At 37.1% G+C, this 16,039-nt stretch overlaps 1 protein-coding gene across 4 annotated transcripts in view; it reads right to left on the bottom strand.

The window, feature by feature from the left end:
- TDRD9 (tudor domain containing 9) overlaps window positions 1-16,039 on the bottom strand; it is an 81,613-nt gene that overhangs the window by 47,605 nt on the left and 17,969 nt on the right. For 2 of the 4 annotated variants that reach the window (XM_065684699.1, XM_065684700.1), the window contains exons 2-7: window positions 14,311-14,417; window positions 9,250-9,347; window positions 8,512-8,733; window positions 7,650-7,772; window positions 4,898-4,978; window positions 2,361-2,525 (exon numbers count right to left, since the gene is read on the bottom strand). In XM_065684699.1, coding sequence (XP_065540771.1) covers window positions 2,361-2,525; window positions 4,898-4,978; window positions 7,650-7,772; window positions 8,512-8,733; window positions 9,250-9,347; window positions 14,311-14,417 — 796 coding nt within the window. Of the gene's footprint in view, window positions 1-2,360; window positions 2,526-4,897; window positions 4,979-7,649; window positions 7,773-8,511; window positions 8,734-9,249; window positions 9,348-14,310; window positions 14,418-16,039 lie in introns of those variants that run through there. The other 2 variants (XM_065684701.1, XM_065684702.1) reach the window with 2 other exon arrangements.

The raw sequence follows: 16,039 nt of genomic DNA on the forward strand, positions 1-16,039 counted from the left end.
GGATTCACAAAATAATTCTACATTTATACAGTAACAACCAATTATTTTATGATTCTTTTGAGAAGGGACAAAGGTTCATACCTCAGAGCAAGCCAGACAGTTACATCAAGATGATTCAGGAATGAGTTATTATCTATCTAATCTGACTTTTAATTATTGATTTTAAAAACAAAAAGGAAGTTGGGAAAATTGTGTTTATGCAAAAAGCAAAGACTGTTTTTAATTTCTGTATTATGTGAACTTAATTAGCCTAGAGAAGCTTGTAAAGAACTAAAGCCTGAATCCTCTACCTCAGGCAGTTATCCAGCTGACTTTAACTTGATGAAAGATGTTCCCCTGCTTCCATATGGCAGTGTTAACTCATTAAGTACCTTAACACTTGGGCTTTGCTTTTATTGTTATTAGGATGTTACACAAATATTTCTAGACCTTCCACATTTTTAAGTGTAGTACAGAAATTACTATTTGGATAAAATCTCCACACATAACACCGTAAGAAACAAGATGTGAGACCAAACATCACAGAGCTTTCTTATTCAATTTATGGTGGGGTTTTTTTTTCATATGTATTAAGGAAAAAAAAAATAAAGAAAAGGAAAATCAAGAGCACTTCTGTGCTTCTACTGTTGCCCTAAGGTACAGATAGCTTGGACAATCATCTCCTACTGAACAGAAGAATGGCTATAGCTAGGACAACACAACATAAAGAAACATAAAAATATAAAAAAACCCCAAACCAACAACAAAAAAAAAAACCCTACCCTAAATGCTCATATACAGAGAGGAAAAAGAAAAATAAAAAATGTAAGGCATAAGCATTGAAAGCAGTTTCTTTTGTTCCTGACCTCAGAGGTGAAAAGTGTGGCAGATGACATTCAGCTCAACGTGCAGCTGTGACAAATGCAACTTGACTGAAGTAGACTTCTTACTCAATTTCTTGGTTATCTTTTTGTTGCCATCCACCATCAAATATCTTTTACAAAAATCATACATTACATAATCTCCTCCATATTATCTGAGCTGCCATATAAAAAACTGACTGGCCAAGTGCTATACACATCTAGTTGCTTTTGTTGGCTGCATTAAAACTTCAGTGGTTGACAGCCTTTTATTTCAGCTTGCCTGTGTTGAAGCATAACCAGTACCTGTGCTGTGTACATAAGCAATTATTTTCTTCTGTGTTACACGTAAGAAAATCAGTTTATTTATCTAATTTAATTTCTGCAGCATTCAGGGATGCAAGCTAAATAACAATAATATGTTCACATACTGCTACTTTTTAAGTGCATTTCCTGCCTTCTTCACTATATCAACATTATAATAGTGTTATGAATTACCAAAATTGACTAATAATTACTCCCATGCTCCAGTTATTTTTAGAGTGGTTGTCACTACTAAAGCCTGACTCCATTTGTTCTACTTTGCTTTAACCTGTTTACTTTGTCTTGGACCACAATACCAAAAGAGTTCAGGCACTAAGTACCTACACAGCTGTTTTTCAGCTGTAAAACAAGCTCATATTATAAAACCACAGATATCAAATTAATTTGAACTTACATTCATTATCTGTTGTCTATACAGATACATGCTATACAATGGTACTTCAGGAGCTCTACAAATACACTGTGCAGTTTATAAGCTAAAGATAGACACAGCAAATGAATCTTCAGCCATTACTACCCTCCTTAGGCATTAGAACAGCAATTCTCCAGTGCAGCCATACAGCTCTGAAGTGGCCATCAGCGATTTTGTGAATGTCTATCATCCAAACATATTTTCATTATTCAAAATTATGTATTTGCTATGGTAGCCTACATGGCTGCAACAAATATGTTCAAAATTACTGCATAATAGCTCTTGGACTATTAAAAAAAAAAAAAAAAAAAAGGAAAAAATAAGAAGCATGCGAGCCTCAGCTGACAAGAGAAGCCACTTGATAACATCGAACTTCTAATCATAAATGCTTCTTTTCTGATGACTGTTTCCTAGCTCTTCCTGCCTTTGATACATAACATCAACACGACCAAGCCCAGGAAATACTGCCCGAGTTTGTCACCTGCATTCAAAGAGACCAAAAAATCCTCGGATGTTACTTTCTGCACAGACTCACTTTGTTCATCTTGGATGCAAACTATGGTACAAAATGCCACATGCTACTCAGAATTCCCAGTCATTCCATTTTAAATGAAAGAAAACCCAGGCTGCTGGCAGGGAGGCTCCTGTTCTATCATCACATATTAATTCTTAACCTAGAACCTTAATGTAAAATTAGTTATTTGTAATTTTATTACAGAGATTTCAATTGACTATTCAATTTCTTCCTTACTATGTCCAGAGAAATAAATTTATATTTACAATACCTTGAACTTCACAAAATGTTTCAAATCATCAAGGTAATATTCTTCAATTGCAAAAGGTTTGCCTTCCACCTTAATTACACAGGCTGGATTCAGACCATTCTTATCTGGAAGTGTGAAGTAATCAGCAAGTTCTTTACAGTTGATGGAAGCAGACATCAATATTACCTGTTGAAAAAATTGTACAGCAGATGTAAAACATTAATTTGAACACAAAATGCCATGCTATGCTGGAATCTCACTTACTCTTTATGCTAAAATGGTCTAATTTCATTACCACAGGTACATACCCTAGGCACATTTAAGACAATCAAAGGTAAATGCTTTGACACAATAGAGCCATTTTTCTTGCAAGAACCCCATCCCAGCAAAATCAATCTTAGAACACCCAAATGTCTGCCATGATCCAAAAGCAATAATCTGCACCAGCCATCTGCCAAAAAACGCAACACTGTTGGTAGTGAACCACAACAGGTATATCTTGTCCTCCTTACGTCAGAATCACTCCTGCCATCCTGTTAGTTGATGCAGTGCTGAATTACCTGCTACTTCCAAGGTCTGCAATATTCAAACTAGAAGGCAAACAGCTCATGTGTATTTCATATCATGCTGAATTATAAATACAATTTTACCCTTTAAAGAGGCTTCCTCACACAATTTTACTTCATGGAGGCTGGGAGGAGAATCTTGTATTTTCTCAATGAATTTGCCACATGATCAAACTGTTTACAGTTTTTCAAAAGGGGCTGAAAAGGGATCAAGTAGGAGACACTGGCCTTAGCACATAGATTCAAACTGAATTACCTCTGCCATTGCGTTAAAACGCAGCAACTGAGATCAAGAGTTCTCCCCTTGTGGTGGTGCATCCCCGCACAATCCCTCTACCTTGATTTTACTTTCTAGATTTCATTTAGACACAAACCATCATCCAAGTCTGAGGCAAGGACTAGATCCAGCCACACACACGCTCCATCAGGAGTTCAGAAAGCAAAGGGGTCTAGCCTGAACCTCATGACTCAACAGAAGGGTCTCCTTGTTTTTGGTTTCTTTACACATTTCAATTCAATTCTGTATAAATCACTTAATCCCATACTGTATAAATCATTGCCAATTCTGACACAACCTCTTTTGTATGCAATAGAGTGGATCTTGCTATCGAATTCTGTTGAATCACACATAAATTTCATTAAAATTACTGATGACTTTAGTAACCCTAAACCCTCAGTTTCACGACACCCCTCCCCACCATTAAACAAAAATTCAAAGCACCCCCCCCAAACTTTAGACTGTCTCAGATTTATACAATATGAAACTGTCATCTGAAGAAACAACTGCAGAGAAAGATATAAAGGTTTTCCAGAGACAATTTTGAGATATTTAATCAGAACTATAAAAAAAAAACAAACAAAAAAACCCCCAGAAACCTATGAAAGAAGAACGTTTTCTAACAGAAGAGATGATAGGACCTGTAGGGATTCCTGCCACTGACACCAACCAGATAATCAGCATCATGGGCAAACTTTTCAAACTGAGTATGATCGAATTACTTGGTATCCTCAGGAAGCAGAGCCAAGTGTTAAAGCTGAACTGCTTCACACTTCTGCCTCTGAATTTAAAGACAAGTGAGTTGTCTTATTGGAAAGAAAAGGGATAAAAAGTGAAAGACCTGAAGCGCGTAGACATGCTCTGTGCCAACTGAAGGGCACTTTCTGTGAGAGCATGCTCAGAAGATCTAAAGACCAATTTACCCATGATTTTGAATCAATGTGGCAATTCCATTCCAAAAACAACAAAACCAGCCAACATAGACTCAAGTTATGTCTGCTTGGAACAGAACAGTTCACATTAACAGTTAACTGAAGCACTTAAGGGACATCTACAGTCTTGCAAAATTTCTGCAGTCCCAAATAACTGCACAGAAATAGACAGCCTAACTCTGCCACTTGTATTCAATTTCTTACAGTTCAAAAGTTCATTACTTTGAGACCACAAAGACTAAATATGTCATGCTACACCTCTGCAAACTCTGCTTTAGTACAAAGCATAATTTCCTAACATGTAGAGAAAAATCTCAGCCATATTCTACTACCAGTTCTGCCTAGAAATTACCAAACAAGTTGATTTTTTTGCTTTTTTTCCAAATACATTAAAAAAAAGTTTTTAAAAAAGCTCAGTATTTCCAAGAGTTAATGTTACCACATTTAACCAAGGATAAACACTGCCCCCAATACCCAATATGTAATTCTAGTCAAATATCCATCTTGTAATTTTTAGCCTTAAGCAGACTTTAGAAGCTAATGCATTTTAACATGAGGGTGAAAAAAAAATAAGAAAGTCTCTCAGAACACATTCCAGCAGCCAGAAAAAGAATGCCCTTTAGCTGGCTTGTTATGAAGAGCGGACAACTAGGTAATATTTTAGTAACAAAATAATGACACAATTATGCTAAGTTCTTGAAAACATGCCCCTTGTAGATAAAAAAACAGGCAAAAAAAAAATTATCCTCACAAACAAGAGTAGCAGAATATAACTGAACCTACCTTTACAGATTGGGAATTTGTATGCAACAGTTTACGGATCACCAAGAGCAAGAAATCCATTTCTTCTGTACGCTCATGCACCTGGAAGACATTAGTCACAATTTAATTTTCATTAATTAATGATTTTCTTTTTGGCAATCTCTTCCTTTGCTACTCAATTCCATTTTTTATTTTTGTAACTTGGAACAACAATACAGTCTCACAGAATAAAACACAGCATTTAAGAGTATGCATGTTAATCGCATTTTAAGAAATCCCAACACAGCTCTTCAGACAACTATAGCACCCTTTGTGAAATTCACATGCTCCTAAGTCAAGAAAATTGCAGAACGACTGGAATAACCAATCTTGAACTCTAGCCACTAGCTCTACTACAGATGATAGTAACAAGTGAAGTGATACTGAAGTTGAGTAAGTCAATTTTACCGTTAAGATTACAAATGATCCAGGCAAGGACTATGATGACTTGTCTAAAAGGTAAACAAATGAAGAAACACCTCTTACTTCCAATGGCTTCTAGCTATGATCAAAATACACAACTCTCTAAAACATTATTTACTATCCAATTCTTTACACATCCTAGCACCTGACTTTTCTGATTGCTCTTTGCAGTTCAATAAATACTTCATCTCAGTATTAATGATGATCATGTTCCTTTCTTGAATTGCGGTTTAAATATATTAAGTGCAGCAGCTTTTCCAGAGCTCAACCTTCAAAGGTTGACATTCATGCCCTATAATGTAATTAGCATATTCTAACATAAAGATATACTGCACCATCATGAAAATGGTTTAGCTAATGCAGTTTTCAGGCTGACAGCAAGGTCTTGCTGTGAGAAGTCATGATTTTTGGACCCGTGTTTGTTTAGGTATGTTCCTAAACAACTGCAGTACCTTAAAAAAGCTGGGACCTGCAACTAAGAATGCAGTGAAGAACACGCTGGGTTTGGAATGCTTACTACTGCATCAAGATCATAGTCTGAGGGAGATATGGGGGGGGAAAAGTGGCTAATGGGGAACAGGAGGGACTAGAATTCTGGCTGGGGAAGCAAAAGACACATATAAACTTGAAAGCTGAGAGATGCTGAAAGAAGTGGCACAAGCTGATACCAACAATTCAAATTACAGCACCCAAACAAGTAAGGTTTGAATAATCTCTGCATAAATCTGTTCTCCTGCACAACAGGCCAGAAAAGTTCCCTCATTAATTTTCATACCCAATTAATAATTTTTAAAACTAAAGAAACAATCTAACACTTTTCTAAGTACTCATCGTCTATTAAGCTTTTGCATCCTACATCTAACCTCCATTTCCTTATCTTGTGCGTTGAAGTATTGAGGTTTACAGGACTCTACTAATATACTAGAGTGGTCTCAAATCTTTCCCATGAAGATAACTGGCACAATTCTTTAGGATTTGTGGGTTTGAGGTTCTTTTGTCTGTTTAAATGAAGTCCTAAAGTTTCTTCATACAAAAGTGCAACCATTTGCTCAATCTTTTCCAAGTTTTCAAAGTGCCATTTCAAGTGCAGTCGTAACCGTCATCATTATTACTGTGATAGTCTAATGGCATACTAAGTATTGATTCTTGGATATTTGGGGAGCAGGGAGACATGTCCCTTTCAGCTACAGTACCATAGTGGAATAAAAACAAAAGCCAGCATAAAAACCCCCACCAACACAAAACCCCCCACCAAACCAAAGCCCAGAAAGGCTGTAAGTCCTCTGTCACTACATCCCAAGATGTAAGTCCTAGATGACATCTAACCTATGATTTACATTCCTGGTTTGCAAAAGTACAATTTCACTTATGACTACATCTAACAGTGAAATACTGCTTACCACAGAAAATAAGCACAGAAACATGTAAATAAAACACGAATTACAAAACCACCAAGTATATTTTCTTTAGCTTTTTAGTGAAGTTGACAGCAATAATAATGAATCCACATGACTGGACTGTAAATCCAGAAAGAAAACAGAGAACTTTGAGAACCATTTTGTTTTTCAGGACACCACTGAAGAGTAAGAACTCTAAGGGCAGTAAAAGCCAAGTGAACAAAAACTAGCTGCCTCCCCCTATTAGGACTAGCCAGACATGTTCTTGAAATCCACACAGAGTTTTTCAGAAAACATTTCAGGGCAATCGTATTGAAAATTAAGCACTCCCCAAAATCCTCCCCACACCCTCAGTTCTAAACTTTGCTGCTCGAAGGACCACCGAGACAAGCCCCATTTCAAAAAGTGTTAGCTTAAACAACTTACACAAAGCATTAGCCTGGAGAAAAGAAGGCTGTGTGGAGACCTCATAGCAGCCTTCCAGTATCTGAAGGGGGGCTATAGGGATGCTGGGGAGGGACTCTTCATTAGGGACTGCAGTGATAGGGCAAGGGGTAATGGGTTAAAACTTGAACAGAAGAAGTTTAGATTGGATATAAGGAAGAAATTCTTTACTGTTAGGGTGGTGAGGTACAGGAATGGGTTGCCCGAGGAAGGTGTGAATGCTCCATCCCTGGTGGTGTTCAAGGCCAGGCTGGACAGAGCCTTGGGTGACATGGTTTAGTGAGAAGTTTCCCTGCCCATGGCAAGGGTGTTGGAACTGGATGATCTTAAGGTGCTTTCCAACCCTAAGTATTCTATGATTCTATGATCTTTATGAGCAGATGTCTACATTTTAATTTCTCTAGCATATAAAAGAGACAAAATTGAAGTTTTTCTTACTATGAAATTTAAACTTATTTCCACCTATTTACCTCATCAATGAAAACATGTGTGAATTCAGCTAGGCTTTTGGCATTAACTACTTTCTGAAGAAGAATTCCAGTTGTCATGTACAGCAACCTTGTCTCCTTCGTGGAAATGTTCTCTAAACTCACCTAACACAGTGAGAAAAGCAATATGCATGAGAACAGATATTTAATGTATTTACAGGAACATGCATTTTGAAATTAACTCTGAAATGAAATGCAGTTTAAACCAATCAAAATTATTCACTCTAGCTGCCAGTGAAACAAGGATCACAGCAGATTATTAAGGTTACTGACAGATCTGATTGAAGAACTAGCATCTGTGTCAGAAAATGATGGCGAGATCAAATTTATAAATGGAGAGATAGAACCAAGTTTGGAGCAGAGCTGGACAAAAGGAAGAGGCAAACTTAAGAGGAAAACTAGGGCAAGTTTTTCCACATCTTAAGATGGAAGAACAGGATGTTAGTGATACCATGTGGCCATACAATGCAAGAAAGTTTTGACACAGCTGACAGGTTAATGTCAGAGTCAAACAAATCAAGTATGTTAATTAAGGAATTCAAATGAAAAATGACAGAGTATAGTTTTCCTGCAACAATTTCAGTGGTTTATAGATGCATTCAATTGCCAGAATGCAGACCATTAAATATTTCTGTTAGAGTCTAACTAGCATTTCTAGTTGTTCAACTTTAAAAGCTTAAATATTTAATTATGATTGTTTAACAGGAGACAGCTAGAAACCTGCAATTTCACTTTAAAAACATTCTCTAACATTTAAGTGTGCTAGATATACTTAAACATAATCCAGACAGAAAATACAGTACTTATTTATGTATTTTTAAAAACATTTCAAATTTTCTTATACCTGGTATCCTACAAATCCACCTAGTCTCCATGATCGTTCCTTGCTAATCCACCTGGCAATGCTGCTGGCACCAATTTTCCGAGGCTGGGTAACAGCAATGTTGCAGTAGATAGATTTCTCAAAGCAATAATCCAAAATATATTGTGGAATCTGTGTGCTCTTACCACTGCCAGTTGCTCCTTGTACAATCACAACTGTATTGTTTTCTATCAGAGACACTATCTGAAACAATTTTTCAAGAAAAGTCATAAGTCTACAAAGCAACTCAAAACAGATTTCAAATATCAATAGCTTCCAGGCCACACATCAGACCTCTGTAAAACATCGTGCCATGTTTTTTATCACCTCCTAGGCATCTGTAGATAACTGGACTCCTAAAACACATTAGAAGATCACAGAAAAGGACATGAGCATGCACTTGCTTACATATTTTACGTAAATACCTTTAAACAGAGAGTGTAGCACCAATGTTTCTTCTGCTAAGAATTTTTACACTGTGTTTTAAAATGAACAAAGGTTTTGTTGCTTCTAAAAACAGGATTAAATGCTTAAACAGGAACAGAACTTAAAAAACCCATAAACAAAAAAATAAACCCAACCCCCCATAAAAATCCAACAAAACCCAAACACTAAACCTCTCCCACCCCAATCAAAACCAAATGCAACCAATCAAAAAACCCAATGAAACAAAACATGATTTTCAGCTTTATTCCGTAACAGAAAGTACAACAAAATTACCTCTTCTCTGTGTTTGGCTAAAGGCAAATCCAGACATTTATTGTTATTTATTGGTACAAAAGTCAGAGCACTTGATTCACACTGACCCAGTGAAGTACCTAGGCATAAAAATAACCAAGAGCAAGTTATTTCAACAGAGAAAAGGAAAGACCAGTAGAAAATGATCACAGTATTTGCAAACCTAACTCCTATCAAATTTGAACCACATACTGATACGTATTAATAGAATTAATACTTTTCAACATTAGTATACTGAAGAGATTTTTCTGCTTTTATGCACCTGTTTTATGGGCAGCAGCTCTGAAAAATATTGCTTCTATGTATAAACCACATCAGCATCAAGGATGCATACAATTCTGTAATTCTATACGCTTTTCTCTTAATTAAGTGTGGTTTGGCACAGCTTACATACAACTACCAAATCTATCCCTGTTCCCAAGAATTTGACAATACTGAAAAAATATGCCCTATTCACATATCCATGTGTTACTTCTCCTAAAGTCTACTGGGCTTTACACAGTACAAAATAACCAGTAATTTGATAAGAAGAACACTCTTATTTGTATGACTTGGCAATTAAAACAAGTCTAGTATCATGATGACCTTTCAATGTGACACTACATTCTGCAGTCTCTCTGTAGGAGATAGTCACTGTTATCACTGGGAACACGAGGAATTAAAAAAAAATAAATCTTTCAGTGCTACCATGAGTTTCTGCTCAGCAGCATGTCAGCTTGACCATGGAAAACAAAAAAGCAATTGAGCAGGTGTGGAGGAAGCGGGAGACTTTGGTAGGCAACAATTTAGCAAGATACAATTAAACAATTGGGCTAAAAACCCCACTATGTTGCAATCAAAAGTGGAAACACTTTCAAATGAGTTTCATCAGAAACTACAGTGAAGTTTACCTATTTTCATACAGTTATAAAAACTTATCATAGTTTAAACCCAACCACAAACCTCGTTCACTCACTCCCCCTCTTTCTTGCCCTCCCCCTGCTCCTGGAGGGATGGAGAGGAGAATCGAAAGGAATGCAACTCCCATGGGTTGAGATAAGAACAGTTTAGTAACTAAGGTATAACACAAATCACTACTGCTACCACCAATAATAATAATGCTAAAGGAAATAACAAGAGGAAAGAATACAACACCTCAGCACCAGCTGACTGATAACTTGCCCCACTCCCCCCAGCCGAGCACCACGGATCCCTCGTCCAACCCAATCCGGGGCATGACGTGCTGTGGTATGGAATACCTCTTTGGCTAGTTTGGGTCAGGTGTCCTGTCTCTGCTTCCTCCCGGCTTCCCCTCCTCCCTGGCAGAGCAGGAGGCTCAGAAAGTCCTTGGCCAGACCAAACATTTGAGCAGCAACTGAAAACATCGGCGTTATCAGCACTGTTCCCAGGCCAAAAAATCAAAACACAGCACTTCGCTAGCTACTAAGAAGGAGAAAAATGACTGCTACGGCTGAACCCAGGACAAAACTGAAGACTTCATGTCTTCTTATTTCTCTAAGAATTACACAGTAGTGGGAAAGAAATCTAGTATTTTTACTAAGGCAATATTTACTGTAAAATAAAAGCTTTAGACTATATACCTCACTGACCAGTCATAGCTTCCTTTCTTCAGAAAAGCTACTAACAATCACACACAGCAGTGAAACAGAAGCAGGCAGAACAACTTTTGTCTCTGCACCATACCTGAATGTGCTTCAACCCCCCCCCAAATAGTCTTTAAGTGTCAAGGATTACAAATGGGTTACTCCCGGATTAAAACAAAGTCCCAAAAGCTGGACAGGTCATTAAGACAGTTTCACAAAGCACTGAACACCCAAGTTCTCCTGCAGCCACACTCTCCAACAGAAAGTCTCTTTACTTAGAATCTGTGTAATGCACGTTATAGGTGATCACTGCACAGTGATTTACTCAGCACTACTAAAGACATACGAAGCAGAACTTAATAGCAGTGTCCCTTGAAAACATTAACTGTCCTCTTTAAAATACTTTTGGTCAACTTTATAAATAGATTTCCCAGGAAAACTCATATATAGCATTCTGTCAGAGCGACACTGTACAAAGGCTTGAGTGGCTTCCCTCTGGCACAAACATGTCACTACTGAGACATCAGAAGCTCTGCGTGATTTGACCAATGCTGGAAGAAACCTCAAGCTGCTAGGGGAAAGAACCCAGGATCAGCATACTCCTGCTAAAGCAACACAGCATTCCTACCTTTTTTAGGTCTTCCATTTAACAACAGCAATTTTGAAAAATGTGTTAAGGCATACAACAGAGGACAGCAGTAATTCTAGAAAGTGCTTATAAAAAAGAAGGAAGGGACAAAAAATTGAAATGGTAGGATTCATGTTATAAGCTTCTCTAACTCAGAAACCCTCCGTGTATTAGTAAGAAATCATTAACTTAAAATTCAATTAAGAATTGTATTTAGAAAATACAAAGGAACAAACCAGAAACAAATGAAGACCCACCGGTATTCATGAGATCAATTTAATTAATTTAAGATATAATTTTTTCATTGATGATACAACTTTTTTTAATACTGCTTTTTATATAATAGTTTATGATAGCAATTTCTTACCTTCTTCTTAGCACGGAAGTTTGGGGGGGAAAAAAATATGCCAAAAGCAAATGGCCATCCAATGTTAGCCACCATGAATATGCAGAGTTTGAGAACTGACAGCTGTATAATCATTTAGTTTACACTGCCAAGTACAAAAATCTGTACAGTTTGAGTTTCTTCTCTTCAGGACATGTACTCTGTGCTTAAACTAAAAGAAACATTACTGAGTTTGCCTGGGGAACTAATACCATGACAACTGTGAGACTTTTGTCTAGAGCAGGCAGTACAGTCTTGAGCGTGCCTCAGAAAATATGGTGACTTCAGCTAAACACTGATGTGACAAAAGATGCCATGAAAAGGCCCACTCTAAAACTGAGCATGAAATCTTTTTCTGAAACCCAGTATTATTAGTGAACAAACAAACCTGGAATTGGGTAACCATCTTAGAAGGCCTTAAGCATTTTCTCTGCAGAACAGAAATATACTTGATTGTACACCTTTTTGAAAGTTCTGATAAATACCAAAATGAGAACTGGTCTTTAAAAAAAGAGAGGCATCTGCAGATTCAAGGAGCTATCAGAGTACAGACTTATTGGCAACCAAGGTACAAAGTTTCACTTTTTCAATTGCTTATACTTTATGGAAAACATTATTAAGAGTGGCACAAATAAACCCAACTAGTGCACACCTCTGTTAGACATCATCATGCTCAAACATGTATCTTGGATTCTGGCACATAGAGAATGCAGGACACCTGCAACCTAAAAATAGTAAACTGAGGATTCATGCAACTGCCCACCACTCTGTTTTATGACAAGAAAAGTACTTCTGTGTATAAGAAGCATTAATTCCAATCCAGAATAAATAACAATATTAATTTCTCTATTCAGAGTCAGTGCAAAATAAACTGAAAACCTAGTTAAACCACAACATACGGGAAAGATAATTTTGCCTGCTTACTTCCTTTTCAACTATCATAAAACTTCTGTAGAGATATGTTGACTGCCATGACTAAAACAGTCTACTGCCCATGGAAAGAGCCATTTTCCAGTATCTCAGTTATTGTAGCCTGTATAGCAGATGTATTCCTTCTGGTACTTGTTTCCTGAATTGAATATGAAGAGATCCTATAACACAAGATTAGATTTTTGTATTTACCAGTTCTAGGAGAAGGAATTGTACAGCTGGATCTTGGTATCTCCCAGCAAATTAAAATAAGATGCATAAAAAAGTATACCTGAAAGTACTGGTTAGGTGAATCAAATGAGATGCTTACTACATTACTGATCATTCTGCTGAGGTCAAAGCTTCAAATGCAGAACGTGATTGCAGTTAGCAAGCTAACTCATGGGAAAGGAAGGCCACAGGAAACACTACACTCTGTGCAGTGGCTCCTACACTGAGCCACAAAGCACTGGGCGTTCACAGTTAAGTCATGCTATTTCAGTCATAACACGAAGTACATGAAGTTGCTGCTGACTGAGCCCTGAAAAGCTTAATCCAGAGCCTTTGCTGGTGAGACTTCTGTTCTCCACTGCAGTCCTCTTCAACTTGCACATTTTTAATGTAACTAGATGATCTTAAGCTCCCTTCCAACCCTAACCATTCTGATTCTGTGATTTAAAACGGGCTGTCAATTTATACAGCTAGAACAGCAATTCAGAAAGAAGCAATAGAAGGAGTACTGACCCCGAAACCCTCAGGGCAAATCAGTTTTTCATTTCTACGTTGTGCAGCTTATTTCTTGACTACATTGGTACTCAACACAACAGGAGTGGTAGGGCCTGGTCTAGATAAATTCTTGATCATTTATGACAATTTTCGTGTTCCCAAATAGAACACGCACCTCCAGACTGATAGAGCTGACAGTTACAAATGGGTCTTGGAGCTCTTAATAGCAGTCTTATTAAAAACATTCACCCTTATAATCCATAAATTAACAGTACAAAGCTCATGCTCACACACTGATCTTGTTGATTGTATCATCCTAACATAATCCTTAATTTGTCTGTAAGTAAAAGTTAATGGCAGTAACAACCAGAGCTCTTGGGAAAGAAGTGCAATCATATTCCTCTCTAAACGCAGTTCAAAACAACAATCAAGTGTAAACCAGAATAACATGGACAGAAAATGTGAGAACAGAATAGAAGAAAGCATGACTTCAGTAAGTGGTTATCTTTTCCTTGAAATGATATTTCAGTCATTTATCAATACAATAAACCACAGGTATGCACACATATCTATGCAGCAGCATTACACATGGTGGTTTCCACAAGTAACATTTATTTTTTAACAGCATGCCTTATACAAAACAAAGGCACATACAGCATTAAACAAATACGAAATACACGGTAAGGTTTCATAGTTTCATAGATAACCGGAGCAAAGACCACAGGGTGGAAAAGAACAGGGGTATCTGAGATTATAATAGGAATCAAACATATATATGTGCATGTGTATATATATGTATTTTTTTTTTTTACCTGGTTTATAGACAAGCTGGTCATTTCCAACTACTTCTAGCTCTTGTGACTTTGCCTGTCTGCATTTTTCAGCATATTCAGTTCCAATGCTCTCTGTGATAGGCAGCCTGAAAATGAAAGAAATGACACATCAATAAATACTTCCTCATCTAATTCACAGGTATCTCTGGGAATAACAACATTATACAGGAAGTTCAGAGTCTCCATGTCATGCAGGAGCTACTCCAACAAATAAATTTCAGAAATAAAATTTGTCTCTGCAGCTAGATACTAGCCTGAGGAAGGTGCCACAACGAATCTTTTTGTTTAGATTCAAAACAACTGAGCTCACAAAATATCACCCTTTAAGTTTTTAATACCTCGGAATTCATCTTCTAGTGAAAGTCTACAGTTTCAACTGAACAAAGATGAAATAGTTGTTTCACCAATTCCTGACACAATGCAATTAAGAAAATACAAGTAATTCTTGCACAATTCCCTGGAGACAAGGGAAGCAGATGAGTAAACACTGACTGCTTCAGGGAAAGAACTTTTGTCTTTGAGCCAAGAGACGATGGTGGCAAGGGATGGGGCGGGGGGGAGGGGGATTAACACAATTAACCAATCTGTGAATTTTATAGATATTACACACAAGACAAAGTCTATCCATAACATAAATAGAACGAAATGGGATTAAAAGAAATCCTCTTCCACATAAACAGTGTTAAAAAAACCCCACATGGATTTCACAAGAAAATGAAACAGCATGTATATAACAATTGTATGATTATTATATCATAAATGAACTTTAATGTAGAAGAGTTTTGGACACATTAAAAGCACCATCTTTTTTTCCTTTTAAAACAAAACACAAACCACAAGTCAAAACTATGGTTCTGCACTTTAAACGCCATGCTTACTGAAACCTTTTGCTATCCAATAATTTGCTAATGCATAGCAAACCTGTTTTCCTGTAGGTGTATATTTGAGACATTCTACAAAAGGATACTGCTGAAGTGTATTTCTTGACCCAAATAATGAGCAACACTGACTCCAAAATAAATAAAGCTGAAAACAAGAGATTTTTTAACATGACAGTCACGCGGCTCTTATCATACAATAATTCACAGCACCTTGATGCCACAGAGTACCCATCTTTTCCGACAAAGCAAACTGTGCCAGCTTGGCTATGCTACAGACTACTCAATCAGATCAGTGTTTATTTTCCCATATAGGAAACACCAAATATTTATCACCTACTGCTGTCTACAAAGCAAGAAATGGCTTCTTATCCTAGTTTAACAGTATTTTAGGCATACAACTAAGGCAATTTTCCCCTGGATCTCATGTATCTCTCTCAAACCAGGGTTCATCACGATTGCAAACATCTGCACAATTACTACATGAGCAACAGCTGCCTACTTTCAGCAAGCAGACTTTTAGTAGCAACCATGCTTATCACTTTAACTCTTCTGAAAAAGCTGGGACAGAGAACACTCCATGACAGGCCTGAATCCTAGGTATAATTCAGAAAAGTTCATACACATCATGTCAGATTGCTTGTTAAGTAGGTCATTCCACTGAATGTGTATTAGAATCATAGAATCAACTGGGTTGGTAAAGACCGTTAAGATCAAGTCTAACCATTAACTCAGGACTGTCAATATTAAACACAAGTAAAACACAAAGGACTTTTTACAAGGATATGTAGTGACAGGAAAAGGAGGAATGGCTTTAAACTGAAAAAGAG

This window comes from Lathamus discolor, chromosome 6 (assembly GCF_037157495.1).
Source record: "Lathamus discolor isolate bLatDis1 chromosome 6, bLatDis1.hap1, whole genome shotgun sequence".
NCBI classification, from domain to species: Eukaryota; Metazoa; Chordata; class Aves; order Psittaciformes; family Psittacidae; genus Lathamus; species Lathamus discolor.